Raw genomic sequence first — 13,757 nt, 5'->3', positions numbered from 1 at the left:
TTGATCATTTCCCCAACATACTTAACACCCTTGCAGGTTTGCTACCAGCTGCATAATACTGAAGAGAATATTCGCTCTAAAAGAGCCTGCTCATGTTTAGAGTTTGGAAAGCTGTATCCAACTTAAGCATCTCCTCTCATCTGCCTGCTGGGGAAGTCTGGAATCCAAGAGGACACAGGAGACATTTCAAAAAGCAATCTCTTCCCACAGCACACTCTGAAATCAAAGCAGTCTAGTGACAATCCTGTGTAATTACTGCCACCTTGTGCTCAAAGAAGAAACTGCAATTACTCTAGAGAGCATATTGCAAGGAAAGACTCCTTCTCAGGCCTGGTCTACACTAGGCGTTTAAATCGGTTTTAGGAGCGTAAAATCGATTTAACGCCACAACCGTCCACACTAGGAGGCACCTTATATCGATTTTAATGGCTCTTTAAATCGGTTTCTGTACTCCTCCCCGACGAGAGGAGTAGCGCTAATATCGGGATTAACATATCGGAATAGGGTTAGTGTCATGGGTGGCAAGTTTGTAAAAATTTTGGTGGGGCCCAGAACCCGCCCCCAACTCCGCCCCCCCAACTCCGCCCCCACCTGCCTAAGGCTCTGGGAGGGGGCTCGGCGGGGGAGGTCTGGGGTGCAGATCCTGGGCTGGGGATTAGGGTGCAGGAAGGGTGCTGGGTGCAGGCTCTGGGCTGGGGCAGGGGGTGGGTGTGCAGGAGGAGGTGAAGGGTGCAGGCTTTGGGATGGAGTTTGGGGTTGGGAAGGGGTGTGTGGGAAGTGGGAGGGAGTTTGGGGATAGGAGGGAGTGCAGGGTGAGGACTGTGGGGCTGAGGATGAGGGGTACATGATGCAGGAGGGGGCTCAGGGCTAGGGAAGAGGGTTGGGCTGTGGGGTGAGGGCTGTGGATGAGGGGTTCATGATGCGAGGGGGCTCAGGGCTAGGGAAGAGGGTTGGGCTGTGGGGTGAGGGCTGTGGATGAGGGGTTCATGATGCGGGGGGGGCTCAGGGCTAGGGAAGAGGGTTGGGCTGTGGGGTGAGGGCTGTGGATGAGGGGTTCATGATGCGGGGGGCTCAGGGCTAGGGAAGAGGGTTGGGCTGTGGATGAGGGGTTCATGATGCAGGAGGGGGCTCAGGGCTAGGGCAGAGGTTTGGAGTGTGGGGTGAGGGCTGTGGGGCTGGGGATGAGGGGTTCATGATGTGGGGGCGCTCAGGGCTGGGGCTGAAGATTAGGGTGCAGGGGATGAGGGGTTCATGCTGTGGAGGTGCTCAGGGCTGGGGCTGAGGATTAGGGTGCAGGGGGATGAGGGCTCTGGCTGGGGCTGAGGATTAGGGTGCAGAGGGATGAGGGGTTCATGATGTGGGGGTGCTCAGGGCTGGGGCTGAGGATTAGGGTGCAGGGGGATGAGGGGTTCATGATGTGGGGGTGCTCAGGGCTGGGGCAGAGGATTAGGGTGCAGGGGGATGAGGGGTTCATGATGTGGGGGCGCTCAGGGCTGGGGCAGAGGATTAGGGTGCAGGGGATGAGGGGTTCATGCTGTGGAGGTGCTCAGGGCTGGGGCTGAGGATTAGGGTGCAGGGGGATGAGGGCTCTGGCTGGGGCTGAGGATTAGGGTGCAGGGGGATGAGGGCTCTGGCTGGGGCTGAGGATTAGGGTGCAGGGGGATGAGGGGTTCATGATGTGGGGGTGCTCAGGGCTGGGGCTGAGGATTAGGGTGCAGGGGGGCAGAGGGCTCTGGCTGGGGCTGAGGGTTTGGGGCGTTGGAGAGGCTCAGGGTAAGGGCAGCCTGCCTTGCCATTAGTGTTGGGCAGGCACTAGGACCCTGCGGCAGCAGACAGCAGTTCTGCTCGGAGCCCTCCAGCAGCACGGAGCAGGCAGGGACGCGACACAGCGGGGGGGGGGGGGCGCGGAACACGCGGGGAGGCGGGGGGCAGGCGGGGGCTGAGATCTGCTCCAGGCAGGGTCGCGGCGGCGGGGGGAGACCTGCGGGGCCCGGGGCCCGATCCAGGCAGGTCCGAGGGAGAGACCCAGCTCCAACTATTGCTGGAGCAGGGCGCCCAGCCCTGAATATTGCTGGGGCCCGGGCCCCACACAAATATATAACCTGCCGCCCATGGTTAGTGTGGCCGCAAATCGACGGTATTGGCCTCCGGGAGCTATCCCACAGTGCACCACTGACCGCTCTGGACAGCATTCTGAACTCGGATGCACTGGCCAGGTAGACAGGAAAAGCCCCGCGAACTTTTGAAATTCATTTCCTGCTTCCCCAGCGTGGAGAGCTCATCATCACAGGTAACCACGCACAGCTCATCAGCACAGTTAACAATGCAGTCTCCTGAGAATCGTAAAAGAGCCCCAGCATGGACTGCACGGGAGGTACTGGATCTGATCGCTATATGGGGAGAGGATTCAGTGCTAACAGAACTGCGTTCCAAAAGACGAAATGAAAAAGTATTTGAAAGAATTTCTAAGGCTATGATGGATAAAGGCCACAGCAGGGACTCAGTGCAGTGCAGAGTGAAAGTTAAGGAGCTCAGACAAGCCTACCAGAAAACCAAAGAAGCAAACGGAAGGTCCGGGGCAGGTCGAAAAACATGCCGCTTCTATGCTGAGCTGCATGCAATTTTAGGGGGCTGCGCCACAAGTACCCCACCCCTGACCGTGGATTCCGAGGTGGGGGTTGTAATCTCTGCCATGGTTGAGGATTATGCAGACGGGGAAGATGAAGATGAAGAAGAGGAGGACGACCTAGCAGAGAGCACACAGCACTCCGTGAGCCCCAACAGCCAGGAGCTTTTTATCACCCTGACGGAATCACCCTCCTCCCAGCCCTCACAAGCAACTATCCCAGACAATGACGCCATGGAAGGGAGCTCTGGTGAGTGTACCTTTGCAAATAGCAAACATTGGTTTTTAAGCAAGCGTTTTTTAATGATTGATTTGCCCTGAGGACTTGGGATGCATTCGCAGACAGTATAGTTACTTAGAAAAGTTTGTTAACATGTCCGGGGATTGAGAGGAAATCCTCCAGGGACATCTCGATGAAGCGCTCCTGTAGGTACTCCAGAAGCCTTTGCAGAAGGTTTCTGGGCAAGGCAGCCTTGTTCCGCCCACCATGGTAGGACACTTTACCACGCCATGCATGTAGCAAGTAATCAGGTATCATTGAGTGGCAAAGCATAGCAGCGTATGGTCCCGGTGACTGCTGGCATTCAAGAAGCATCCGTTCTTTATCTTGTTGTGTTATCCTCAGCAAAGTGATATCGTTCAGGATAACCTGGTTAAAAATCAGGAATTTAAGTAAGGGGGGTGGCCATTTTTCTAATGGGTTCGTGGACTGCAGCTGCTTAAAAAAAACCTTTCCTGCACGTAGCGAAGCGGGGGGAGGGGAGGAGTGAAATGCCGAGGATCTTTTTTGTGTTTGGTCATCGGCGATCTTCCCCAAGCTACCAGCCACGCAGTGGGTGGGGGGGTGGGAAGGTTGTTGATTAGCAGGGAGCTAGCGTGGTAGTAGCCATGCGTTGGGGGGGAGGGGTAAATCACTACAGAAGCCGAAAGACAGTGGCTTACCATGGCCGCATGCAAGCTGAATTCTGATGCCTGGACCTGTGTCTGTGAGATCTGTAACTCCAGAGCTGCAAGCACTCACTATTAAGATGAAAAATGTGACCTTGTAGGGAAATCACATGTGCTAGGTGAATAGTGCTGTTCACTGTGAGAGAGTATAACCATTGTTCTGTAAAATGTATCTTTCTAAATATTTATCTTCCTCATGCAGCTGCAAATTTTTCAACCATCCCTCCTCCATCCCAAAGGCTAGCACAGATAAGGCGGAGGAAAAAGAAGACGCGAGATGAGATGTTCTCGGATATTATGGAAGTTACACGCAATGAAAGAGCTCATCTGAATGAGTGGAAGGACGTGGTATCAAATTACAGGAAAGAGGCCAGTGAACGTGAGGACAGGAGGGATGAACGTGAGGACAGGAGGGACAACCGAGATGAGAAGTGGCGGCAGGAAGATCAGCGGTGGCGGGATGCAACTCTGGGGCTGCTGCGTGATCAAACTGACGTGCTCCGGCGTCTGGTGGAGCTTCAGGAACGGCAGCAGGATCACAGAGTGCCGCTGCAGCCCCTGTGTAACCACCCTCAACCCTCACCATGTTCCATATCCTCCTCACCCAGACGTGTAAGAACGCGTGGGGGGAGGCTCCGTGCACCTGCCCACTCCACCCCCGTGGACAGCCCAACAAGAAGGCTGTCGTTAATGTGAAATTTTTTTAATGGCCTTCTCCATCCTTCCTATCCTCCTCCCAAACCACACCCTTACTTCTCTCCCTCTTTTTATAATGAATTAATAAAGAACTCATGATTTTTAAACGAGAGTGACTTTATTTGAATAAGTAAGCTGTACTCGAAGGGGGAGGGTGAGTTGCTTACAGGGAATGAGTCAATCAAGGGGGTTGGGTGTTCATCAACAAACACAGCAGTCACACTGTACCCTGGCCATTGATGAAGCTCCTTTTCAAAGCTTCTCTGATGCGCATCGCTTCCTGGTGTGCTCTTCTAATCTCCCTGGTGTCTGGCTGCGCGTAATCAGCGGCCAGGTGATTTGCCTCAGCCTCCCACCCCGCCATAAAGGTCTCCCCCTTACTCTCACAGAGATTGTGGAGAATACAGCAAGCAGCAATAACATAGGGGACATTGGTTTGGCTGAGGTCTGAGCGAGTCAGTAATGTGCGCCAGCGCGCCTTTAAACGGCCAAATGCACATTCAACCACCATTCTGCACTTGCTCAGCCTGTAATTGAACAGATCCTGACCACTGTCCAGGCTGCCTGTGTATGGCTTCATGAGCCATGGCATCAAGGGGTAGGCTGGGTCCCCCAGGATAACGACAGGCATTTCAACATCCCCAACTGTTATTTTCTGGTCTGGGAAGTAATTCCCTTGCTGCAGCCGTTTAAACAGAGTAGTGCTTCTGAATACGCGAGCGTCATGAACCCTCCCTGGCCATCCCACGTGGATGTTTGTGAAACGTCCCTTGTGATCCACCAGTGCTTGCAGCACCATTGAAAAGTACCCCTTCCGGTTTACGTACTGGGTGCCCTGGTGCTGCGGTGCCAAGATAGGGATATGGGTTCCATCTATCGCCCCCCCACAGTTAGGGAATCCCAGTGCAGCAAAGCCATCCACTATGGCCTGCACGTTTCCCAGAGTCACAACCTTTCGTAGCAGCAGCTTTGTGATTGCTTTGGCTACTTGCATCACAGCAGCCCCCACAGTAGATTTTCCAACTCCAAATTGATTCCCGACTGACCGGTAGCTGTCTGGCGTTGCAAGCTTCCACAGGGCTATCGCCACTCGCTTCTCTACTGTGAGGGCTGCTCTCATCTTGGTATTATCGCGTTTCAGGGCAGGGGCAAGCAAGTCACAAAGTTCCATGAAAGTGCCCTTACGCATGCGAAAGTTTCGCAGCCACTGGGAATCGTCCCACACCTGCAACACAATGCGGTCCCACCAGTCAGTGCTTGTTTCCCGGGCCCAAAATCGGCGTTCAATGGATAGAATCTGCCCCATTACCATCAGGATCTCCAAAGCGCCGGGGCCCGCGGTTTGAGAAAATTCTGTGTCTACGTCCTCATCACTGTCATCGCCGCGCTGCCGTATCCGCCTCCTCCTCGACTCGGTTTGAAGGTCCTGGTTCACCATATACTGCACGAGAGTGTGCGAGGCGTTTAAAACATCCACGATTGCGGTATTGAGCTGAGCAGGGTCCATGCTTGCTGTGCTATGGCGTCTGCACAGTTCACCAAGCAAAAAAGGCGCGAAACGCTTGTCTGCTGCTTTCAGGGAGGGAGGGGTGAGGCTGTGCCCAGAACCACCCGCGACAATGATTTTTGCCCCATCAGGCACTGGGATCTAAACCCGGAAATGCCAAGGGGCGGGGGAAGCTGCGGGAACTATGGGATAGCTACGGGATAGCTACCCACAGTGCAACGCTCCAGAAATCGACGCTAGCCTCGGACCGTGGACGCACACCACCGAATTAATGTGCTTAGTGTGGCCGCGCGCACTCGATTTTATAAAATCTGTTTTACAAAACCGGTTTATGCAAATTCGGAATAGTCCCGTATTGTAGACGTACCCACAGACTATAATTAAAGGAACAGTTCCGATCAGTAGGCCTGAAACCTGATCTGTTTTGTTTTGCTTAGATCTGTTTGCAAAGTTTTTAACTATTTGTCTTTTATCCCCCAAAATAAATACTTTAATATTTTTTTTAATGAGCAGCAAAAGAAAAATCAATGGCAGCAGCATAACACTGACAATAATGCTTCACACTTGTATGGTGCTTCACGTGTTTAAAGTGCTGTACAAACTAACCATTCATACACAAACCTACGACAACAAACTAGCAAACATTTAGAATGAAGGGAAGAACAACAAAGATTGCAGTTTTAAGATTTAATCATCCATGGAGTTATTATAAACAGTGAGATAGAAGAAAAGATTTGAAATTTACAGATGATATCGTAACACTATCCTTTTAAAAACATGATCTAACAGCATTATGAGCAGCAAAACCTCTGCAGTTATTAGCACAGGTTAATATCAGTCATTTTTGACTGAAAAGAGCCGTTAACCAAAGTTCTGTTCTGCTTCCCTCTTACAAGCAGACCTTCTAATCCAATCAGAGCCTTTTCTGGACCCCTAATTATTGCTCTGACTAATCAGGCTTGAGAGCATCACACAATCTCACTGAAATTTCTAGGTGCAATGCAGGAATAAGACAAGCAGGATTCAAGTTCCAGGGAACCCTAAACATCCCATTGTCAGCCTCCGCCACTACAAATTGTGGGGAATTTTTCAGACTTGCTTCTCCCTTCCTACCTTCCAAGCATGTATCAGGCACAGACTACATTCCACAGGGAAAGCAATTAGGACCATGAGAGCATTGTGGATATTAGCATTCAGTCAGAAAGATTTCCCATTTTTTGGTTAAAACAAACATGTCCTGGTAAATCTTTATTTTAGTTTCAACATTTGCCCCTATAAATAGCAATTTAAAAGCCCACAGAACCCATTTATGGAACTAAGAGACACAAGTTTCTCTCTTCACAAATCAAGTAAGAGCTATAAGCAAGTAAAACAACATGTATTTTAATAAAACCATTACTACCTACCTCCCCTGTGATTGGGTTGGTCCCATACTTCTTTATCCAAGGAACAATACTCCTGAAAAGAGAGGAGACAAGACAGGAAGTCATACACAGACTTAGGAACCCACATTCAATGTAAAGACCTGTTTTATCATCTCCAACTGGTTATGAAAGCCCAACTACAGAAGTATTTGAAAGAGGCAAGCAGCACCAAGTGACCTTTTATCATTGACACTGTACTGCAGCTTTGCAAAAGCTGCAGTACATATGAGCACACCAACTCCTCCCATGATAAAGTGATATTTTACATACCCTACAAAAATGTTATTTGCCCTAGATGAGTGGGCAAAGCTGATGCACACTCCACAGCAGAATTTTCCCCCACAGTATTTATGGATGGCTCATCTCATTACATAAACAAAACAATGTCCCCTTCTGACTTTTAAAAATGAAAGACAAAGGCATTTTTTAATCTGCAGGTCTTGGCTTTTACTGACTGCTTGCTGCAGTTTAACAGTGGTGAGTACATCTGCACAGAAATGAAACCAAATGACCGAACAGTCCCAAAAACCTCTAAGTGAGCTGAGAGGGAAACAAAGGCATTTTTAGTGTTTATATGACTCCTCTTCCCAATGCACATAGTAGGCAAAGTTACCCCCAAGTGCTGCTGCATGATGAATTTTTTATGTATTATAAATCTGAGTCCCTTCACACCTAAGTTCCCCTGCCATGCTATCAAACTGGTAGGAACACAAAAGGCTATGGACCATCATAAAATAGCCTGTGCCAAGAGGCACAGTTAAAAGCACACTGCTCCACCACAGAAACACTGTGCATTTACAGCAACAGCTGTAGCCTTCTACATATAGCTATGATTTTGAGAAACGGAACCATTTGAGAAGCGAGACAGGCTTGGACTAGAAATCTAAACACCAGAGGGAGAGACAGGAACTCGTGAGTGCTAATTCCAGTTCTGACACAGATTCCAATCATGACCTTGAGCAAGTCACTTAGCCTATACAAAAACCAAAACAAACAAAATAAAAATGGAAGTGAATGACTTACAGCAAATCAAAGACTGTTCCATCTGGTGTGCAAACTGGATATTCGAATGGTTGCAGAGATAAACTAGGGAAAGGTACACATTTATTTCAGATTTATCAACGTCACCTGGAAAGTCACAATACTAACCTAGCAAATATCATTAGCTTCTCTTTGAGCCCTAAACCCAGGTCTACATGGGTGAACATAAAGTGAGCCTTGCAACTTACAGCTGACTATGTGGGACTTTGATACTGCATCTTCATTTCTTTCATTCTAGCATCTGCGTTTCATCAGCAAGAAGTAAATTCTAAGCACGAAGAACTAAGATGTGAAAGGCCCTTGCAACTTAATCATTGGCTCTAAGTGATGCAGGACAGATCAAGGATCTAAAACACAGTGAAGGGGAACAATATGAGCATCAAGTCTAGAATTTTAGAAGTATGAACTTATTTGAACTTTGCATGTTAATTCTTTGCAAATTTTACAGTTTATATATTCCTTCCAAACTTTACAGTTATTACATACAACCTCTCAGACACTGGGCTTCATGGAGTCAAAACAAATTTCAATCCTTGCTGAAATTTTGTTGGTGTCACATTAAGGAACGATAGTTACTTTCCCTGATGTCTGTCTGCTCTACCTACCACTACAGGAAACATGATCTGGTTAAGGACTCAAGACAAAAAATATTTTTTTTTTATATCTTACCTGCAGTGATCAAAAGATAAACGTCTAAAATTTGCTTGTGGAATATCTGTTTACAAAAACAAAAAGCAAAATAACTTGCATAAATCCAGAGTATTTGGGGCAGTAAAAGTGTTTCTGATACTTATTATTAATCCTATGTGATCTATATTTGGAAATAACTGTTTTTGATATGTCAAGTAGTAATTTGCTCCTGACAAAGACAAATAGTCTAAATCTTGTGAAACAGTAACAAAAATCAAAACTTCACAAACCAGTGTAGTGCAAACCTCAAGTCTGCGCCACAAATGAAACCGGAAGAGTTAGAAAAAGGCAAGCTTTTAAATTAGTTGAGATACTCCTTGGCCCGTTTCCCCTTCTCCCCCAATTTTTGTGGTTTTACAATCACATTATCCTTTTTTTTTTAAATCTCTTCCTTCTCTCTTTTTAAAATCCACACTGACAACAATGGAATTTAATCAACTATAAAGACAGCAGAAAGGAGAAGGGGGTAGCATGGTAAGTAGGCCTTGAGACCTAGTCAAGAGAAGGTCATTCACAACTTCGATGAGAGCAGAATAAGGAAGTAAGGGGAAGGAGACATCAACACTGAAGTGTGAACATACACATAAAATATAGAAACAGTCACAAGAATTAATATAGAAAGAAAACACAGCAACTTTAAACCATTTACCTGATTTCTTTCCTCCATAAAAGTGCGTGTATTCTGCACATGTTATGTACCTAAAAAGTAAAGGGGGGGGGGTGTTAATGCTTAAAACATCACACTACAACACTAACTATATTTAGCGGAAATTGATGACTTTTCCAACTTAAAAAGTTTTATTAATAAGAGATGTTAAACATTCTTAGTTAGCTGACTTTTTCACACCTTCACCCAGTATTAACCAACACTGATACTAGGTGTCATACCTTGGTCTTCCTAATATCCAGAACAGGGCCTTTGCGCAATACCACAATAATAAGAAAACAAGAGTGTGCTGTCACCATATCCTAACAGAGGTAGTGACATCCATGTTATAACACGATTTTATTTTATTGTCACCATGGACGGGAAAGCATAATTCCACAACCAAATCAGGGAACTGTGCTTTAAGCTTGGGAGCTCAAGGACCAAGGCTGACCCACAGCTCCCTAATACAGCTGTTGTTTCGTAATTTTCCCTACCAAACTTTTTTTTTTAATTGTGTAATACAGATAGCCCAACCCATGCCCAAGCTGTGAGCTTGCACACAGTATTTGTAAAGCAGACAAGCTCTTGATCCTACCTAGCCATTTCTGAACCTGGGAGAGTAAAGGCCAGTAATCCAAATTAAGGCCACTCTAATTCTGACTAAATGAGGGTGTTCTGTTGACATGCAGATTTAAGTGGTGTAACTTCAAATTCACACCTTTAGTTAATTCGTATTAACTTTCCCAGATGTCCCCATGTAGACAAGCTCTAAGGCTGTGCCTACACTACACAGCTTTTAGTGACATGGTTATGCCGCTACAACCGTGCCACTAAAAGGCGTGCAGTGTAGCCACAGTTTGTCCGCAGGAGAGACAAAAAACTTCCACCCACAACAAGCAGGGGGAGGGTTTCTTTAAACACCTCTGAACAACAAAAGTTTTGTCTTTCGCTTGCCAGTGTTGACAAAGCCTGACTGTCTTTTAAACCTGAAGATTATTTCACTGCGCCATCGTCATTCATTGGATTGTGCCCAGACCAGGGGTTCTCAAACTGGGAGTCAGGACCCCTTCAGGAGGGTCACAAGGTTATTACATGGAGGTTTGTGAGTTGTCAGCCTCCAACCCAAACCCTGCTTTGCCTCCAGCATTTATAATGGTGTTAAATATATAAAAATGCTTTTAATTTAAAGGAAATCACACTCTGAGACTTGTTATGTGAGAGGGGTCGCCAGTACAAAAGTTTGAGAACCCCTGGCCTAGACCCTGGTCCTGCCTGCTCTACCCATGCAGCACCTACGTGGGAGAGGAAGGGGTCGGCTCTGCCGGCCACTGGCTCAGAGGACCCGCCCGCGGCCTATCGGGCTGCCCCAGAGGCAGCTGCGTTCCGGCGGCGCCGCACGCACGGGCTCTCCCGGGCCGAGGGGCGCCGGCTCGGACACCCAGCGCCTGTAACGCAGGGCGGGACGCGCGGGGGTGCAGCAGCTTGGGCGGGGCGATTGGGGAAACCAGGCCCGGCCACCTTCCCCGAGCGGCTTCCACGGGGGCGGCCAGGGCCGAGCCCCGCCAGGACAGTCCCCCCCTCACACACTCACATCTTATCCTTCTGGTGCTGCCTCTTCCCCATGGCGGCGGCGGCTCCAGCTCTCCCCCGGCACAGGAGACGCGCCCCGACCAACGGGGGGACCCCAAGCTGGGGCGGACCACCTAGCTCCGGCCGGCGGCTCCTCAAGGGCCGAGCCGGCTCTCCCGAGCACCACAGCGACTTCCGGTAGATCGGCGCGCGCCGCTAAACTGCCCCCCCGGAGAACCAGGGCGCCCCACGTACCGTTCCGGCCGCTCCTTCTACTCCCTCCCCTGGCTGTTGGGGAGAGTTCTGTGTCCTGGCCCAGCGAGTCTGCGGTGCTGGGAGAAGGGGCACCTGGGCTGCGGTGCGCGAGGGACCGGAGCTAGGAGCCAGGCAGTGCAGCTACTCACCGCTGAGCATCACCCGCTGTGACCTAGGTCTGAAATCTCTCCTGCAGGCTGGAGAAGCAGCCCCGCTCCGCGGGACAGGCAGTAACCGGGGAGAGGAAAGAGCCTGGTGTAGTTTCCAAACCGCTGGGCAATGGAGTGAAGGAAGGGGGCGGGGGGGCTGTTTCTAGAAAACACAAACCTCTTCTGTCCAGCTGTCGATCCTATTAATATAACAACTGTTAAACCAAGTATCAGAGGGGGAGCCGTGTTAGCCTGGATCTGTAAAAGCAGCAAAGAGTCTTGTGGCACCTTATAGACTAACAGACGTTTGGGAGCATAAGCTTTGTCGGATGCATGTTAAACCGTTGCTGTTATGAAAGGTAGAGAGAGCTCCCTACAGTAACTGTAATAACGAACCAAGGACAGCCTAACAAACAGGAGAGAACAATGAATGTGTTGGCAGAACGCAAAACCGTGTGTGGAGATTGAAGAGAAAATGCGAAGAGGAGAGAGAATTTACTCTCTCCATGTTTAAAGCTGAATCTAGTTTCCCACCATAAGCCCACACCCACCTCGCGCACCAGCTATACACCACTCCCCCGAAGCTAAAACCACCGTCCTGCATTAAGCTCCGCCTACAAGGCGTTTTCTTTGAAAGTTAGGCAATAAGTAGAAATAGCCAAACTGGGGTCAACTCTACAGCTGGAGGTTGGCCTAGCCTTCCCCTCCCCCTGGGTGTCATACTCTTTAGCAGCTTGTCCTAAAATGAGGTTTGCTTTATGGGTCTTCGGGGTAGGGGATAAGGAGATTAGTGGAACATTAAAACCTGCTTTCACAAACAAAACAAAGCTTGTGTTGGCCAACAGACACCTCACTCATATCATAACCCCGGTCTCCTGTTTTCTTTGTTTGCCTTCATCATAGCAAAGCTTTCCCATTGCAGCTCAAACTCTGGTCAGTTTTTCACTATTCCACAATCATTACTTCAAAAGTGAAGGATACTTTTAAAATATGCTAATTATAGAATCCATAACAGCTATTCCAAGCCCAGCCTGACTCAAAGTAATGTAGACTAGAATCCAGTTTTCAGTATTTATCTTCACAGTCAAGCAGACGCTCCTCCTCTCACTCCCAAAAGTTAGTCTATAAACTGCTTTCCATTTTGAATTTGCAGTTATGTGATTTGCAATTCTAACATGGCTGTCACCCTAGTATGTAGGTGCTGTAGGGTTGCCAACCCTCCTGGTTGCGCCGGGAGTCTCCCAGAATTGGGCTCCATCTCCCTGAGGCTACTGAAGCCAACCCTGGGAGATTTTAGACTGCTAAAAGTCCGGCTGAGGAGCGGGGCTAAGGCAGGCTCCCTGCCACTCCTGGAAGCAACTGGCACACCCTTTGGCCCCTACTGGGGACAGGGGTCTCTGTGCACTGCCTATGCACTGAGCACCAATCCGCAGCTCCCGTTGGCCAGGAACTGCGGCCAATCATGGGAGCTGTGGGGGCAGTGCCTGCGCCTGCAGGCAGGGGTAACAGTGCAGAGGCTCCTGGCCCCCTCTCCAGGAGCTGCAGGAAGGCACCAGCCGCTTCTAGATGCAGCACAGAGCCCCCCCCCCTCGTCCCACTTACTTTGGGTGCCCTGCTGTACAGCCAACCAGGGCCACCCAAGGTAAGTACCGCCCAGCCAGAGCCCACACCCCAACCCTGAGCCCCCTCCCAAAGCCTGCACTCTGCACCCCAACCCCTGCCCCCTGCCCCCTCCTGCACCCAAACTCCCTCCCAGAGCTTGCACTCTGCACCCCTTCCTGTGCCCAACCCCCTACCCCAGGCTCAGCCCAGACCCCCCTGCCACACTCCAAACCTCTGCCCCAGCCTGGTGAAAGTGAGTGAAGGTGGGGGAAAGCGAGCGTTGGGGAGCGGGGGGAATGGAGTGAGTAGGGCACTGCCTCGGAGAAGGGCAGGGGGCCAGGCAAGGGTTTTGCATTTGTGTGATTAGACCAGGGGTAGGCAAGCTGCGGCACACGAGCTGATTTTCAGTGGCACTCACACTGCCTGGGTCCTGGCCACCGGTCTGGGGGGGCTCTGCATATTAATTTAATTTTAAATGAAGCTTCTTAAACATTTTAAAACCCTTATTTATTTTAGATACAACAATAGTTTAGTTATATATTATAGAAAGAGACCTTCTAAAAACATTAAAATGTGTTACTGGCACGCAAAACCTTCAATG

The 13,757-nt window shown here is 49.4% G+C and overlaps 1 protein-coding gene across 2 annotated transcripts in view; it reads right to left on the bottom strand.

Annotated features, from left to right (window-relative positions):
- PPIL2 (peptidylprolyl isomerase like 2) overlaps positions 1–12,161 on the bottom strand; it is a 136,502-nt gene extending 124,341 nt beyond the window's left edge. The window contains exons 1-5 of one of the 2 annotated variants that reach the window (XM_044990482.1): positions 12,106–12,161; positions 9,582–9,631; positions 8,912–8,957; positions 8,225–8,287; positions 7,184–7,235 (exon numbers count right to left, since the gene is read on the bottom strand). In XM_044990482.1, coding sequence (XP_044846417.1) covers positions 7,184–7,235; positions 8,225–8,287; positions 8,912–8,957; positions 9,582–9,631; positions 12,106–12,158 — 264 coding nt within the window. In that variant the 5' untranslated portion in view covers positions 12,159–12,161. Of the gene's footprint in view, positions 1–7,183; positions 7,236–8,224; positions 8,288–8,911; positions 8,958–9,581; positions 9,632–11,172; positions 11,363–12,105 lie in introns of those variants that run through there. The other variant, XM_044990483.1, reaches the window with a different exon arrangement.
- Positions 12,162–13,757: the final 1,596 nt, after the last annotated feature.

Source organism: Mauremys mutica, chromosome 16 (genome assembly GCF_020497125.1).
Source record: "Mauremys mutica isolate MM-2020 ecotype Southern chromosome 16, ASM2049712v1, whole genome shotgun sequence".
In the NCBI taxonomy this organism is placed as follows: domain Eukaryota; kingdom Metazoa; phylum Chordata; order Testudines; family Geoemydidae; genus Mauremys; species Mauremys mutica.
Note: the sequence above shows the minus strand (reverse complement) of the source record. Positions and strands in the feature narration are given on the sequence as shown.